Source organism: Pelobates fuscus, chromosome 1, assembly GCF_036172605.1.
Source record: "Pelobates fuscus isolate aPelFus1 chromosome 1, aPelFus1.pri, whole genome shotgun sequence".
Taxonomy (NCBI): domain Eukaryota; kingdom Metazoa; phylum Chordata; class Amphibia; order Anura; family Pelobatidae; genus Pelobates; species Pelobates fuscus.
The window spans coordinates 335,011,446-335,029,417 of NC_086317.1; the positions used below are offsets into that span (position 1 = coordinate 335,011,446).

General features: G+C 39.9%; 1 protein-coding gene across 1 annotated transcript in view; it reads left to right on the forward strand.

Annotated features, from left to right (window-relative positions):
- NALCN (sodium leak channel, non-selective) overlaps positions 1-17,972 on the forward strand; it is a 550,494-nt gene that overhangs the window by 298,474 nt on the left and 234,048 nt on the right. Inside the window, exon 15 of the mRNA XM_063425294.1 lies at positions 12,239-12,376. Within this exon, the coding sequence (XP_063281364.1) occupies positions 12,239-12,376 (138 nt within the window). The remainder of the gene's footprint in view (positions 1-12,238; positions 12,377-17,972) is intronic.

Here is a 17,972-nt window from a genome sequence, read left to right on the forward strand (position 1 = left end):
AACCCCTTAACATGTCATGATTCCCTTTTATTCCAGAAGTTTGGTCCTTAAGGGGTTAAATTGACGCCAACCTGTTTACTCAGGAACTCAGGGAATTTACTAATTTATCATCAGTTTAGGTATTCTTATTCACCAGAAGAGGTGAACAGAGACCCCTACAGTTCATTTCTATATTGTAAGGTTATAATAAATTGTACAGCATGGTGATCTATTTCTTCTATTGTGACAGAAATATCAAACCCCCAAAGTTGCTCTGTCATTCAAAATCATCTTTACATAAATCACTTAAATAAATATATACTACCCGCATTGATGCAGTTGCTATATATAACATTGCAAATATGTTTTTTCAGTGACCGAACCACATTAAGACACCTTGACAATTAGGGCCGGATTCACTCTCCTTGCTGCCTCAAGGCCGGTTTCCTCGATATTTACCCACCCCACAGACCCTACATTTACACATGTATATTAATGAATGTTTGTTATAGTAATGTTTGCGAATACATTATATTCTACTTATAATATATATATATATATATATATATATATATTAATATATTGCACATATACTAATATACATATATATATATATATATATATAAATATATATATATATATATATATATATACACATATATATATATATATATAAATATATATACACCGTGTTCCCCTGAAAAAGGGTCTTATATTCATTTTTGCTCCAAAAATCACACTAAGGCTTATTTTCAGGGGATGTCTTATTTTTAATGTACGGTATAACAATGAATGTACAGCAAAAAAAAAAAAAATTGTATGGTACAACAATAAATGTACAACAAAGACAATCATGTCATCATCTTCTGGAACATTGTCATAGCTCTCCAAAACCTGAATTTTGGAGTTTCTTGCGACTCCATTTCCTGTAGAAGCTTTGACCCCAATCTCTCATGTCCAGCAATATAGCTCTCTTTAAATGAGTACTTCTTGTCCATGTAGCCTGCTTGTAGTGCATTGGCAACACAACTGTCAGTGATTTTCTCCCATGAATTCTTCACCCAATTCACAAACTCTTGCAGAGTAAGCTTTACAAAGTTTCCACGCTGATTTCTCTCCATTCTTTTTTCAGTGTATTCATTGATGGCCTGTTTATGGCAATATTAAGAGTCTGGAGATAGCCAGTCATTCCTGCAGGAATCATTACTGTCTTGATCTATTCTTTTCTCTGCAAGGAAGTTCTTTGTGTCTTTAGCATGGTGAGTGCTGCCTGAATCACAGACTAACAGACCTTTATGGCCACCTCACAAAACAAGTGGCAGCATTAAATCGGCCCACTTCCCTTTAGCTGCTTGTGTGCACCAAGTTTTTTTCGGTTTCAAGAATATAAATGCCTGAAACACATTCAATCTTCTCTTTCTTGCCCTTAGGGATGAGTAGAGATGGGGCTTTCTTTCCATCCAGACGAATTGCCAAAATGCAGGTAACATGTGCACTTTCGTAACCAGTGGAGGGAATGTATGTTGACGAGAGACCCCACTGATCAATTTTTGTTTCAGATCCTTAGCCCATAAACACTGCAGTTTCATTCATAGCAATCATGTTGGAGAGTTGGTACTATCAACAAAAGACTTGAATGCAAGTGCACGTTTAATGATTTCAGCATCTTCCAGCTTGAACAGTGTTGTCGATCTTCTTAGTGACAGTTCATTTCGCTTAAGGAAGTCATCCAGCCAGTGTTGTGATGCTTTAAAATCTTCTTGGCATAATTCAAACTGTGGTGCCGTTGCAAGGGCAAATGCTTGAATATCTGCCCTGTGTGCAACCAAAGCCTTTGCTCTCCTGTCAGCAATCCATTCACAGATGACACCTTCCAGCTCAGGAAATAATGGTTGCCGACCTGATCCACACTTGCGCTTATTGGCATTTCCCTCGTCCACCTGTTGCTTAAGATTATCGTACTCTGCTCGCCATTTTCGGACCATTCGACATCCAGCTTCATCTCTTTGTAGAAAGTTGTAAGATTCTTGCCCTGGGAATCCTCCACGATTCGTTTCTTGTACGTGACGAAATAGCTCTTCCTTTTTGCACTCATTTTGTCTGGGTGTCAAAATATTACAGACTTCCGTTTTAACAACACTGTCAGTAAGGGAGGATGCACTACTGTAGCAAGCATGTGTCAGAAAGCAGGTCTACGTTCAGGGAAATTCCCCCGAACATAGACCAGTTCAATAGTACATGGAATCCCATGAATCTATGTTCAGGGAAAATTCCCCGAATGTAGATTTGCTTACTCGCGAATAGAATTCCGCAAATCTACATTCAGGAAAAATTCCCAGAACATACATTGGCGAACGCTGACTAGGGCTTATATTCAGGGTAGGGCTAGTATTACAAGTATCCCACCAAAAATAAGCTAGGGCCATTGAAGATTACCAGGTGATCGCTCCCCCCCGCTGGAGCGATCATTTCCGGGTTGCTCCACATGGAGCCCGGCAGTTAGACAGAGCATCGAAAGCCTTCAGGCAGGCTTCCGATGCTCTGCCTGTACTGAGTGCCTCAAGGGGTCGAGGCACTCAGTAAATGTAAATAAAATAAAAAATATTAAACCATTTTTTTTTTTTAAATGAACCCTCTCCCCTCCCTCCCCCTCTCTCATGTACTTACCGATCGCCATGTTCCCCCGCCAGCGATCGGTCTTCTACTTTGGGGCGACTCCCTGGACTGAGCCCAGAGAGTCCCCCCTCTCCAATTTAGGACCCCCAGGAGCCATGTGACCGCTCTAAAAGAGCGGTCACTTGGCCACCATAGGTGTTCACAGTGCTGTCAGCAGGGGGGCTGCCTGAACTGACAGGCAGTCCCCCTGCTGGTGAAAAAGTAAAAATAAAGTTAAAAAAAATGAAAGTAAATAAATAATATATATATATGTATATATGAGACATATATATACATACATACATATATTATATTCATATATAATATGTATATATATATCATATATAACATCATACTAAGTATATTTATTTATTAATATATACATATATTAATATAAAATTACACATGTGTATATATGTGTATATGTGTATATATTAATAAAGCTGGAACTGCACTCTTTATATATATATATATATATTTATATTATAAAAAAAATTATATTATAAAAAATAATAAAAAATTAATAAAAACCTAAAAAATGTTTTTTTACAAAAATACATATATATGTAAATTTATTCTACTGTATTTTGATATTAATATTTAGATTTATATCAAAATACACTTAGAATGAAATTATATATATATATATATATCCTCTTAACTATGTACAAAACAAAAAAACGGTCGTTAAGGACCGTGGACATACCTAGTACGACAGCGGCAAATATGAGCCCTGGACTTACCTGGACAGGCGACCCGCAGGGGGACTGTTTTGAGCTGTCTAAGTACACTTAGAATGAAATAAAAAAAAATGTATTAAAAAATGTTTTTAATTATAATATATTATACATATATAGGAAATAAAAGTGTGTGTTTATATACACACACACACACACACACGTATTATATACACACGTATTATATGTGTGTGTGTGTGTGTGTGTGTATATATATATACATACATACACACGTATTATGTATATGTGTGTTTGCAAATAAATATATGTATATATATATATACACACACCCTTATTATACACTGCACAAAAAAAATAGGGAACATAAAAATAACACATCCTACATCTGAATGAATTAAATATTCTTCTGAAATACTTTGTTCTTTATATAGTTGAATGTGCTGACAACAAAATCACACACAAAAAAAAAAATGGAAATCAAATTTTTCAACCCATGGAGGTCTGGATTTGGAGTCACACTCAAAATTAAAGTGGAACAACACACTACAGGCTGATCCAACTTTTATGTTATGTCCTTAAAACAAGTCAAAATGAGGCTCAGTAGTGTGTTTGGCCTCCACGTGCCTGTATGACCTCCCTACAATGCCTGTGCATGCTCCTGATGAGGCATCTGCCAACTCCTGGACAGTCTGTAGTGCAACGTGACGTTGGTGGATGGAGCAAGACATGATGTCCCAGATGTGCTCAATTGGATTCAGGTCTGGGAAACGGGCGGGCCAGTCCATAGCATCAATGCCTTCGTCTTGCAGGAACTGGAGCACAGGGCACCAGTGGCGAATTTGCCAATCTTGGTGTTCGCTGGCAAATGCAAACGTCCTGCATGGTGTTGGGCTGTAAGCACAACCCCCACCTGTGGACGTCGGGCCCTCATACCACCCTCATGGAGTCCGTTTATGACCGTTTGAGCAGACACATGCACATTTGTGGCCTGCTGGAGGTCCTTTTGCAGGGCTCTGGCAGTGCTCCTCCTGCTCCTCCTTGCACAAAGGCGGAAGTAGCGGTCCTGCTGCTGGGTTGTTGCCCTCCCACGGCCTCCTCCACGTCTCCTGATGTACTGGCCTGTCTCCTGGTAGCGCCTCCATGCTCTGGACACTACGCTGTCAGACACAGCAAACCTTCTTGCCACAGCTTGCATTGATGTGCCATCCTGGATGAGCCGCACTACCTGAGCCACTTGTGTGGGTTGTAGACTCTGTCTCATGCTACCACTAGAGTGAAAGCACCGCCAGCATTCAAAAGTGACCAAACATCAGCCAGGAAGCATAGGAACTGAGAAGTCGTCTGTGGTCACCACCTGCAGAACCACTCCTTTATTGGGGGTGTCTTGCTAATTGCCTATAATTTCCACCTGTTGTCTATCCCATTTGTACAACAGCATGTGAAATTGATTGTCACTCAGTGTTGCTTCCTAAGTGGACAGTTTGATTTCACAGAAGTGTGATTGATTTGGAGTTACATTGTGTTGTTATACACACACACACACACACACACGTATTATATATATATATATATATATATATATATATATATATATATATATACATATGCATATATATATATATATATATATATATATATATATATATATATATATATATATAATATACATTTTAAAAAATGATGTAAAAATATAAAAATAAATGAAAAACATTTTTTTAAATGTATATATATATATATATATATATAATACGTGTGTGTGTGTGTGTGTGTGTATAACAACACAATGTAACTCCAAATCAATCACACTTCTGTGAAATCAAACTGTCCACTTAGGAAGCAACACTGAGTGACAATCAATTTCACATGCTGTTGTACAAATGGGATATAATACAACCCAGGCAGACAGTCCATAGAATTTATTTGGCAAGCCCTATATTTAACCCTGTAACTTTCCAATACACCATAAAACCTTTATATGGGGGTATTGTTATTCTTGGGAGATTTCGTGGAACACAAATATGAGTGTTTTAAAAAAGTTAAACTGATCACGACAGTGATATCACCAGTAAAAGTGCAGTTTTTGTTTAAAAAAAATCCAAAAACCAAGTAAAAATGCTAACTTTGGCCAGCGTTTGTGACTAAGTGGCTACTACAAAAGACTGGAAATGCCCTGTTGGGTTGTCTACATTTGAAAATGGTATGCCATGATGAGGTTAATTCACATTCTTAGGCTTCCATATGGTCTCAAAAGGCAACATAGACCCAGCAAACCAATCTGGCAAACTGAATTGAGCAAGCCCTATATTGACCCTGTAACTTTCCTAAACACCATAAAACCTGTACATGGGGGTATTGTTATACTCGGGATACTTCACTCAACACAAATATGAGTGTTTAACCCCTTAAGGACACATGACATGTGCGACATGTCATGATTCCCTTTTATTCCAGAAGTTTGGTCCTTAAGGGGTTAAAACAATAAAACTTATCACAATGATGTAATCACCAGTAAAAGTGCAGTTTTTGTGTAAAGAAAGTGCAAATGGTATGTTATGTCATGGTGGGGTTAATTTTCATTTCTGGACTGCCATACCGTCTCAAAAGCAATTTATAAAAACAGAAATTGGCAAATCTTATGTTTGACCCTGTAACTTTCCAAATCACCATAAAACCTGTACTTGAGGGGTACTGTTGTACTCGTGAGATATTACTCTACACAAATATGAGTGTTTTAGAGAAGTAAAATTTATTATACTGATATCATCCATGAAATGGCAGTTTATGTGTGAAAAATTAAAACACACACATATATATATATAAAAACGCACATTTTTGTTTGTGACTAAGTGGCTACTAAAAAAGACTGCACATACCCCATTTTGAATATCTAGGATTGTCTACTTTTACAAATGGTATGCCATGATGGGGTTAATTTTCATTCCTGGACTGCCATATGGTCTCAAAGCAACACAGGCCCAGCAAACTAATATTTCAAATTTCTATGTGAAACATGGAAAAGGTAAAAGCCCTATATTTGAACCCTGTAACTTTGTAATAACCTATAAAACCAGTACATTGTGAGTACTGTTGCTGAATACATATTGGGGTGTACTTTGTCAGTAACACATAACTCGACCTGAGAATCCATGCCTAAAGTACAATGAGAGAGAAAAATAACACAAAAAAATGACTACCCAAAAGTTTGAAAAAGACTGGTGGTAGAATTAGTGTATGGAAAGTGTTAAAATACCACCATTTGAAATACCCTAGGGTGTCTACTTTTCAAAAATGTCCCAAATAGGACATGGGTGCACCATGACCAGCTGTGAAAGTAACAAGTTGAAAAACTGGAATGCACGCCCTCCAAATAAGATCTTTTAGCCCCCAGAGAACCTGACACACCTATACATGGGTGGTATCGCTGTACTCAGGAGATGTTGCTGAACACATATTGGGGTGTTCTTGGCAGTAACCCTGAAAGTTCTCAGTACATGTATTCTTAAATTGCTATTTGTGTCAAAAACATCACTAATTATTATAATTATTTTTTTAGATTTGGCATTGATTGGTGGTAAAATGGTTGCATGAAAAAAGTGAAAATACCCCACGTTTAATACCTTAAATTGTCTTCTTTTAAAACATATTTACATGTGAAGGGTTATTCAGTAATTCCTGACAGATATCAGTGTTACAATGTAACCTTCGTTAATTTTGAAAAAAAAAATGGTTTGAAAATAGCAAAGTGCTACTTGTACTTATTGCCCTATAACTTGCCAAAAAAAATAAATCTAAGAACACGTTAACATTGGGTATTTCTAAACTCAGCAAAATTTTTAAACTAGCACGGGTGTTTTAGAAACATAGAAACATAGAATGTGACGGCGGATAAGAAGATGCGTAACAGATTTTGGTGGTCAAAGCTTGAAAAAGTGTGTTTTTGTATTCTTTTATCGTATTTTATCATATTTTTTTATAGTAAATTATATGATATGTTGAAAATAATGGTATCTTTAGAAAGACCATTTAATAGCGAGAAAAACTGTATATAATATGTGTGGGTACAGTAAATGAGTAAGAGGAAAATTACAGCTAAACACAAACGCTGCAGAAATCTAAAAACAACCCTGGTCCTTAACGGTAAGAAAATAAAAAAAATGGTCTTGTCACTAAGGAGTTAAGCCAATGTTCCTTTATTGTGGCCAGCCTAAGGTACACCTGTGCAATAATCATGCTGTCTAATCAGCATCTTGATATGCTGCACCTGTGTCAGCAAAGGAGAAGTGCTCACTAACACAGATTTAGACAGATTTGTGAACAATATTTGAGAGAAATAGGCCCTTTGTGTACATAGAAAAAGTCTTAGATCTTTGAGTTCAGCTCATGAAAAATGGGGGCAAAAGCAAAAGTGTTGCGTTTATAATTTTGTTCAGTGTAGTTGTCCCTGTATCCCAATTTATAGTTAAAATCACCAATAATGAGCATGTTAACCAGATGTGCAGCTTTCCCAATTTGCTCTAACAGCTGTTCTTCCTCATCAATGTTAACATTAGGTGGTTTATAACATATGTCATCTTGATTTCCCTCCTTTTGCCCCAAGCAAATATTTTCTATTAAAGCTTCCACATTTTCTTTGTTATATTCCACTTGGTTAAGATTTGGCTTTAGTTTATGGTTGACATACAAGCATACCCCACCACCTTTCCTGTTCAGTGGCCTACTGACTGTAGTCTGAGTTAAGTACAGGATTGAAAATGTTGTTAACTCCCAAGGTAACCATCGTCAGAGGAATGTAGTTTAAATGAAATGGGTCAATTGGAGGAAACTAAAAATTTGAAATCCAAATGGATGTCGGCATTTCTCTTAGAAGCTGGGGATACAAAGCAGCCCTGGAAAAAAAATCTATGCCAGCCCCAAAAGTCATTGCGCCATATAATGCCGTATGTAATATGTAAGGCAATGTCTTGCCACCCCAGATGGTTGAGCAATATATATATATATATATATATATATATATATATATATATGTATATATATATATATATATATATATATATATATATATATTGCTTTTTCTAATATATAATATTGGTCATTTTAGAGTAAAACATTTAATTATACATTAAGCATACTCACATGCAGTGTTTACATTGCTTCCTAGTGACACCTCTAGTGACAGTCACTCAGACAGTCACTAGAGGTGCTTCCTGTGTCAGTGCTGCACAGCGTGATTGCACAGTGTGCAGCACCTACTATCAGGGCCTTTGCAGCCAATCCTATGGCAGAGCATTGGATTGGCTCAGATCATCATGCCATAGAGGCAGGGGCAGTCAAGGGGCGACCAGCACGGCGTGGGGAGAAAAAAAAAAGGTGAGTAAAAACACTTTTTAAATACACACAGACACACAGATACACCATGACACACACAGACACACACCATGACACAGACACACACCATGACACATACACACACACAATGACACAGACACACACACACACACCATGACACAGACACACACACAAACAATGACACATACATACAATGACACAGACACACACACACACACCATGACATAGACACACACACCATGACACAGACACACACACACACAAACAATGACACATACACACACAATGACACAGACACACACACCATGACACAGACACACACACACAAGGACACAGACACACACACCATGACATAGACACACACACACACACCATGACATAGACACACACACATAGACACACACACATACACACAAACAATGACACATACACACACAATGACACAGACACACACACCATGACACAGGCACACACACATACACTCACACTGACAGAATTACACAATTTACCTGTGGGTGACCGGCTGGGTGGGCGGGACAGCCTGCTCCCCCTGCGTCCACCAGCAGACCTCCCCCAGCCAGCGGCTGGGGGAGGTCTGCTGGCGGCCGCTGGCTGGGGGAGGTCTGCTGGTGGCCGCAGGGGGAGCAGGCTGTTCTTTCTCTGCTCCCCCGCCCTCGCGCGCAGCTTAATGAGACCGGGGCCGGAATATGACGTCATATTTCGGCCCCAGTCTCTTTCTAGCGCACGAGGGCGGGGGAGCAGAGACAGAACAGCCTGCTCCCCCTGCATCCCGGTGGGCCAGTCCGGCCCTGGTCACTTGCACACTCTCACTAACACACACACAGTGTCACTTTCACACTCTCACTAACACACACTCTCACTGACATACACAGTGTAACTTACATACTCTCACTAACATACACACAGTGTCTCTTACACATTCTCAATGACCTACACAGTGTAACTTACTGTCAGGATTACAAGTTGATCCAGCACGCAGTACTTTGTCACACCTAGGACTAAGGATAACGTATAACTGTACCTTAGAATAGCCGGACTTAAAGGACCACTATAGTGCCAGGAAAACATACTCGTTTTCCTGGCACTATAGTGCCCTGAGGGTGCCCCCACCCTCAGGGGCACCCTCCTGCCGGGCTCTAGGGGGTGGAAGGGGTTAAATTTACCTCTTTTTCCAGCGCCGGGTGGGGAACTCTCCTCCTCCTTCTCGTCGTCATCGGCTGAATGCACATGCATGGAAAGAGCCGCGTGCGCATTCAGCCAGTCCATAGGAAAGCATTCTCAATGCTTTCCTATAGACGCTGGCGTCTTCTCACTGTGAAAATCACAGTGAGAAGCGCGGAAGCGCCTCTAGCGGCTGTCAATGAGACAGCCACTAGAGGCTGGATTAACCCTATTATAAACATAGCAGTTTCTCTGAAATTGCTATGTTTATTGAAGAAAGGGTTAATCCCAGCTGGACCTGGCCCCCAAACCACTTTATTAAGCTGAAGTGGTCTGGTTGCCTATAGTGGTCCTTTAATTAGTCAAAATACTTGCCAAGGTCAGGGACACAGAATCAGACACAAAGATGAGGGAAAGCCAAAAGTCAAGGATACCAAGGAAGTCAAGACAAAGCCAATGTCAAATACCAGAAAATCAAGATTAGGAACACACTCTCGGATAACCATAGGCATGAAACCACGACAGGGCACTGAGCAAAAGGAGAACTGGGCCTAAATACCCCTCCTGTGGATCCGATTGGCTGTAACCGGCCTTTGATCCCTTAGGCAATTACCAGGTTTACATTTGCATAATTGCTGCTCAGCACAAACCCTCCTGTGGATTTGATTGCTGATCGACACAACATTTCCTGTCAGGACAGTAATGTTGCTTGGCACAACTTTTCCTGTCAGGACAGTAATATTGCTCGGCACAACTTTTCCTGTCAGGACAGTAAATGCCATTAACCACATTTTTATGTGCGTAGGAATATGTGACACTTACACACTCTCACTAACATACACAGTGTCACTTGCACACTCTCACTAACACACATAGTGTTACTTACCCACTCTCAAAACACACACACACTGTCACTTGCATACTCTCACTAACACAGTGTTGCTTGCACACTGTCACTAACATACGAATACTGTGACTTACACACTCTCACTAACACACACACACTGTCACTGGCACTCTCTCACTAACACACACACACACACTGTCACTCCAACACAAACTCACACAACTTTACATAAAGTTACACAGAAATACAGAAATGTAACACACACACACATACACACCAATTTACAAGCACTCATACACTAAACAATCCTCCTTAGCCTCCAAATATGTCATACAATATGCCAAAGCTGGGTGATGTTAAGAGGAGAAGGGGACCAGCCTACATAATGTTGTTCCTTCTTTCTGCTGGGGGAGCAGGAGAGCCGTGCACTCTGAGTACAGTCTGCTTCCTGTTCCCCTCAGGGGGCAGCTGAGATACCAGGTCATGTCCCGGCTTCCCTTGCCTGCAGGAAGCAGTATCCTCTGCTCGGGTGCTGGGGTTACAGTAGACCCCACTCCCTGAGCAGGCAAGAGGCAGCAGAGAGGAGCCCAACAGGTGAATGGCTGCGCTGGGGGTGGCTATGGAGCCACTTGCCCAGCACACCAGCCCCAGACAGCAGCAGGGCAGCCCACCAGGAAATTTACCGTGGGTGCCCCCTGCAGGTCGGCACCCCAGGCGAATGCCTTATTCACCTTAAAATTTAGTTTATTTAAACTCAAATTAACTTTTCCTCACTGCCCTGTTGTGGTTTCCCTAGTGGTTGTCTGAGAGTGTGTTCTTGAGCGTTCATTTCTGTTTTTTGACTTTGGCTTTGTTTGACTTCCCTGTATTCTGGTATCCCTGACTTCTGGCTTTCCCTCATCATTGTGTCCCGTTCTGTGCCCCCCGACCCCGGCAAGTATCCTGACTATTCTTTGGTACGTTAAGTCCGGCCATTCTAAGGCCCAGTAAGACGTTACCTTTTAGTCCTAGGTGTGATATAAATTCTACGTGCTGGATCAATCAGTAATCCCGACAGAGAGCTGTGCATAAACCAATGCCAGCAATCCTCAATGAACTTGAGCAACCTTGTAAAGAAGAGTGGTCCAAAATTCCTCCACAACAATGTGAGATACTGATTAAATCATACAGGAAATTATTACTTCAAGTTATTGCTGCTAAAGGTGGTCCTACAAGCTGTTTAATCATAAAATGTACTTAGTTTTTCACACATGACTTCTCAATTTTGGCTTTATTTTTATTAAATAAATCATAACATGGTGTAATATGTCATGTGTTGTTGTTCACCTAATTTTAAGACCTGCTAAGGAACAGATGATTGTATGTTCTAATATGTAAAACCATAGAATACTCTATTATTTCCATGACTGTACTCAAGAATGCTTGACAGATGTACATCTCCATGAAGATACAGTTTTGTATGGTTTCAGCTATATTATATGTTTGGCTTTTTTAAAACATATTTTTCAATATTGTGCTTTACTTCCTTTAGGCATTCATGTCAATGTTTCAGATTCTGACACAGGAAGGATGGGTAGACGTCATGGATCAGACTCTCAATGCTGTAGGGCATATGTGGGCTCCTGTGGTAGCGATTTACTTCATCCTGTATCATCTTTTTGCTACTCTGGTGAGTTCATATTTATATATGTTCATTGAAAGCTGCACAAATAACATTAGCATTATTTCTGGAACAGCGTATCTAGTCATTTTGCACTGGGATTTGACTATCATACAACCACTGCGTTGGTATGCTAGTTTAATAATAATAACTGTAATAATAAGTCTCAAGACAATAAAAAGGGAGGATCTGCAGAGAGCTTGTCATTCCAAAATGATGTTATTCCAATAAAAATGGTATTACAAGATTCAGTGTTAAATTGTTATTTTATATCTACATAACTGGATTAATAAGGCAAAACTTTCTACTCTAATAATAATTGTAGAAAACATTTTTACCAACACTGTATAAGAGTTAAAGGATCATTTGCATTTTATGTAAGCCTAGCAGCTCCAGGCACTGTATAAATATCAACGGTTATGACTAACTGCTAATTCATTGACTTGGGAAAAACATTGTCATGTTGCAAGTGAGTTACTCCCAAGCAAAGCTAATCAGGCAAAATTTTAATGTGTTCAACGTTGCTATTGTATATGGTTTTGAGCGTTCATAGTGGATATTCTTCCTGAAGTTGACAATGATTGCAGAATTTCAAAGCAAATCAAGACTCAGTATTTCAAGTTAATTTGATAGTCCATGGAGCTGATATCATGTGGAAAAAAAAAAACCATAAAATGAAATACTATACAACTGTATATTGGTAAAGTTATCCATAATTTGTGTTCTTGTGTTCTTAAGCGGTCTTGCATGCCCGCCATAATATTCTTAAAGCAGCACTGTTATGTCAAACGTTACTTTTTCCTATCACTTCCTCTCTCATAATCTGTTCTTCTTTTCTTTATTTCTTATCTAGTATTCTTTAAAACTACTTTGTCTTATGTGTGTTTTTCCTACACTTGACTTTCTTTGACCAAAAGAGGAGCTTAAGTCAGGTTTATTTCCTGTGCCAAGAAGAAGGGTGACTACTTTCTCTGACACAGGAACATTAGTTGACTTAAGCTCCTTCTTTGGTCAAAGAAAGTCAAGTGTAGGAAAACGAGATCAGAAATAAAGAAAAAAAGAACAGATTCTTAGAGAGGAAGAGAAGAGGAAACAATGGGAGAAAGGTAGTTCAGCTTGACAGTGCTACGTGACGTATCTATCCTTGGTCTTTAAAATAATAAAACCCAATAAAAAACAAGTTTCAAAATAAATAAGTATGAGAGAGGGATCACTCTCCTATAATATTTTCAAAAAAGGTGAAAAAAAATAGGGGCTTAAGATAATTTAGTCAGGGGTTAAAACTCTGTGATGTGAGAAAGAGATGTGATTTGATGGTTAAAGCATTGAAAAAAAAGCATAGAATGACATGGGTTCCAGGCAAGAACTAGATGAACCATCTCTACATCTCACATCACAGATGCCTAGAAGCAGTTCCTTTGTCCACCAGTGAAATAAGGAGATTTATCTCCTGATAAGCAACTTATTTAGCTCCATGTAGTGCTTTAATGTTTTGTATGTGATAATAAACTCTTTGTAAAGGGCACACTGTGGATCTGAGATTTTTCATTTCAGATACCATCAAAATTCATACAGAACAATGGACTTTTGTCTGACTAGAATTTTTACTTTAGTAAATAACCCTGACAGTATTGTTCTACATTGCGTGATTCACTTAGTTCCTGGAGTATGGTATGGTCACTCTATTATCCGTGGAAAATGATATTATTGCATAATCCGCTATTCTCACTTTTTTTGGTAGGCGTGCAAATACTTTATTGGGACAGGGCCGCCATGACGGTTGTCACAGGCCCGGCGGCCCAGGGGGGGCCGGACTGCTCTGGCAGTCCTGGGCCCCACTTTCCCTCTCTGCACACATAGATAGCAAATATCGCTATCTATGTGTGCAGCCGCGGGCCCCCGGCTCCCTGTTACCACAGAGGGGGCCCAGGCAGCACACTGCTTCTCCTCTTCTCTCCTCTCTGCTAATAACTCTCGCGAGACCCGGTTGCCATGGCAACGCTCCGCGGGTCTCGCGAGAGTTATTAGCAGAGAGGAGAGAAAAGGCTCCCTGCGGTAACAGGAAGTCGGGGGACCTCCCACCGGACCACCAGGGATGGAATCTCCCCCCTCCCTGGACAAAGGTAAGCAGGGAGGGGGGAGAAACAATTTAATTAAATTTAAATTAAAAAAAAAAATTATGTGAAAATGCCCCTTCCTCCCCCTCCCCCCCAGATTGCACATTTACACACACACACACACACACACATTACATACTGACACAACACACACACACTACATACACTGACACAACACACACACTACATACACTAACACAACACACGCACACTACATACACTGACACAACACACACACACTACATACACTGACACAACACACACACACACTACATACACTAACACAACATACACACACTACATACACTGACACAACACACACACACTGCATACACTGACACAACACACACACACACAACACACACACACACACTACATACACTAACACAACACACATACACACACACGACGTACACTGACACAACACACACACACTACATACACTAACACAACACACACACTACATACACTGACACAACACACACACACACACTGCATACATTGACACAACACACACACACACTACATACACTAACACAACACACACACTACATACACTGACACAACACACACACTGCATACACCAACACAACACACACTCTGCATACAATGACACAACACACACTGCATACACTGGCACAACACACTACATACACTAACACAACACACACTCTGCATACACTGACACAACACACACACACTGCATACACTAACACAACACACTCTGCATACGCTAACACAACACACTCTGCATACGCTAACACAACACACACACGGCATACACTAATACAACACACACTGCATACACTAACACACACACTGCATACACTAGTACACTAATACAATACACACACTGCATTCACTAATACAACATGCACTCTGCATACACTACACACTAACACACTCACTGCATCCACTATACTGACACACACTCTGTATTCACTACACATTAACACACTCTGCCTTCACTACACATTAACACTCTGCATTCACTATACTAGCACACACTAACACACTCTCTGCATTCACTACACATTAACACACTCTCTGCATTCACTACACTAACACACTCTCTGCATTCACTACACATTAACACACACCCTGCATTCACTACACATTTACACACACTCTGCATTCACTGCACTAACACACACACTACATTCATTACACTGACACACTCTGCATTCACTACACACTAATACACACTCTGCATTCATTACACACTAACACACACTCTGCATTCACTAAACTATGCACACACTCTGGATTCACTATACTGACACACACTCTGCATTAACTGTACACACAGCATCCACTACACAAACATCCTGTATTCACAGTACACACACTACATCCACCACAAATTGAAACACTCTGCATTCACTATACACAGACACTGCGTCTAATACACACACTACATCCACTACAGACACTGCATCCACTAAACACATTTCATCGAGTACATACAAACACTACATCCACTACACAAACACACACTACATCCCTGTACACACACTACATCCACTACTCAAACACACTCTGCGTTCACTATACACACTGCATCCGCTACACAAACACACACTCTGCATTCACTGCACAAACAGTATCTAATACACACAAACACTACATCCATTACACACATTCTAATTCACTTCCACTATACACACCACATTCAGTCCTGCATCATTGTCAGCGGACTAAGTAGGGCGTGGGCGGGCCCGGGAGGGAGGGGGTGGGGGGGGGCCCAGACCATGTGCTTTGTCAGGGGCCCCAAAATTTCTGATGGCAGCCCTGTATCGTGATATTACTAAATCTCAATGAATCCATTTATGTCCCATTGGAAATATGAGACAAAGTAATAAGATGATAAAATAGACTGTTTTGTCTTCCAAGTGCTCAGTTACATATTTTTTACAATTATTTTTGGTTATAAAATTATTTTAACACTAAGCAGGGATGAATCATCACCATCAGAGTAACAATATTACTAGCCCAGATAAAAATTGTCATTTATTTTGGGTGAAATAAATTATTTTTATATTAACGTAGCAGGAAACAACTACCATTATCCTCTTGCTACTGACCTTAACAATGTGCTGTTTGAATTATCACCCAGTGAGTTAGAGAGAGTCCTATATTCATCATGCAGATATTTTCTCTTCAGTTTCATTGCATTCTAATCACAGCTGTAATTATGCAGGAGACAAAAGCTTAACGCCTCTACGGTCTGAATAGTTGATTAGAAATCAGTGCGGCTAGTTCCTGAAGATTGGCATGAAAAAAGAGATATGCTCACAATGCTGCACTAATAAAGCCAAATGCTATATATAGATTAATATTGGGATTTATAATAGGTTTCATAATGCTTTTGCCATTTTTAGGCCCACTATATTATTATTCATTTTATTAGTAGTGTTTATATAGCATTAACATTTTATACACAGCTTTCCAGTCATATAGTGGAGTTATATCACAATACATAATTGACTGGCAAACACAAAATGTGAACAAAGCCATAAAACAAGCCTACAATTTAGGAGGAAGTGGTAATTGAAAACAAATATAAGTGGAGGAACAACGCATAAGAGGGTTTAATAGATAATATTATTATTTATTATTATTTTTGGCATTTATATTGTGCCAACAAATTCTGCAGCGCTTTACAATATTATAAGAGGGGAAATTTATCAATAAATAGGACAATTTCAAAATGTTACAGGAACGATAGGTTGAAGAGGACCCTGCTCAAATGAGCTTACAGTCTATAGGTGGTTGGGTATAAAACACAATAGGACAGAAGATAGCAATCAAACAAGGTGGGAGTGAAGCAGAGCTGGAGGAGAGAGTAGAGTGCCGCCCTTTAGGTGAGAGCAAGGGGCAAGTATGGTAGGTAGAAGTTACTCTGTGAGGCCATAAAGTTTCCTGAATAGATGGGTTTTTGGCACTTTTTAAATGATTGAAGACTAGGGGAGAGTCTGATAGTGGTAGGCATTTCCTTTTCCAAAGGAAAAGAGTTGCATGTGAGAAGTCCTGCAAGCACAAGTTAGCAGAATGGGTGTAGGGCAGCGCACAGGAGAAGGTCACCGGCAGAGCGGAGAGACCTAGAAGGGGCATACATATGAATCAGTGAAGAAATATAACAGGAGCCAGAGTTGTTCAGTAAATGATAGATAAGTGTCATGCCTTAACCCCGGTATCCTCTTACTTCCGGGTTCCACGGAGCTTAGCCACACCCCCTTATGACGCGGTCTCCTTACTTAATGCGACCGCACCAGCTGATAGACGCTGGATTATTGAACTACGTACCGCACTCACGAACCGGCTACAAACTTGTCTGTGAAAGCCATCTGTTACCGGACCGGACTGGAAGACTACTCATGTCCCCTTCACCTCTCCTCATCCTCGACGAAAGCCTGAACTCTCTACACACATATCATTGGATATAACCGCCTCTGAGGAGAACTAGGGAAACTGTTTTCTCTTTACCG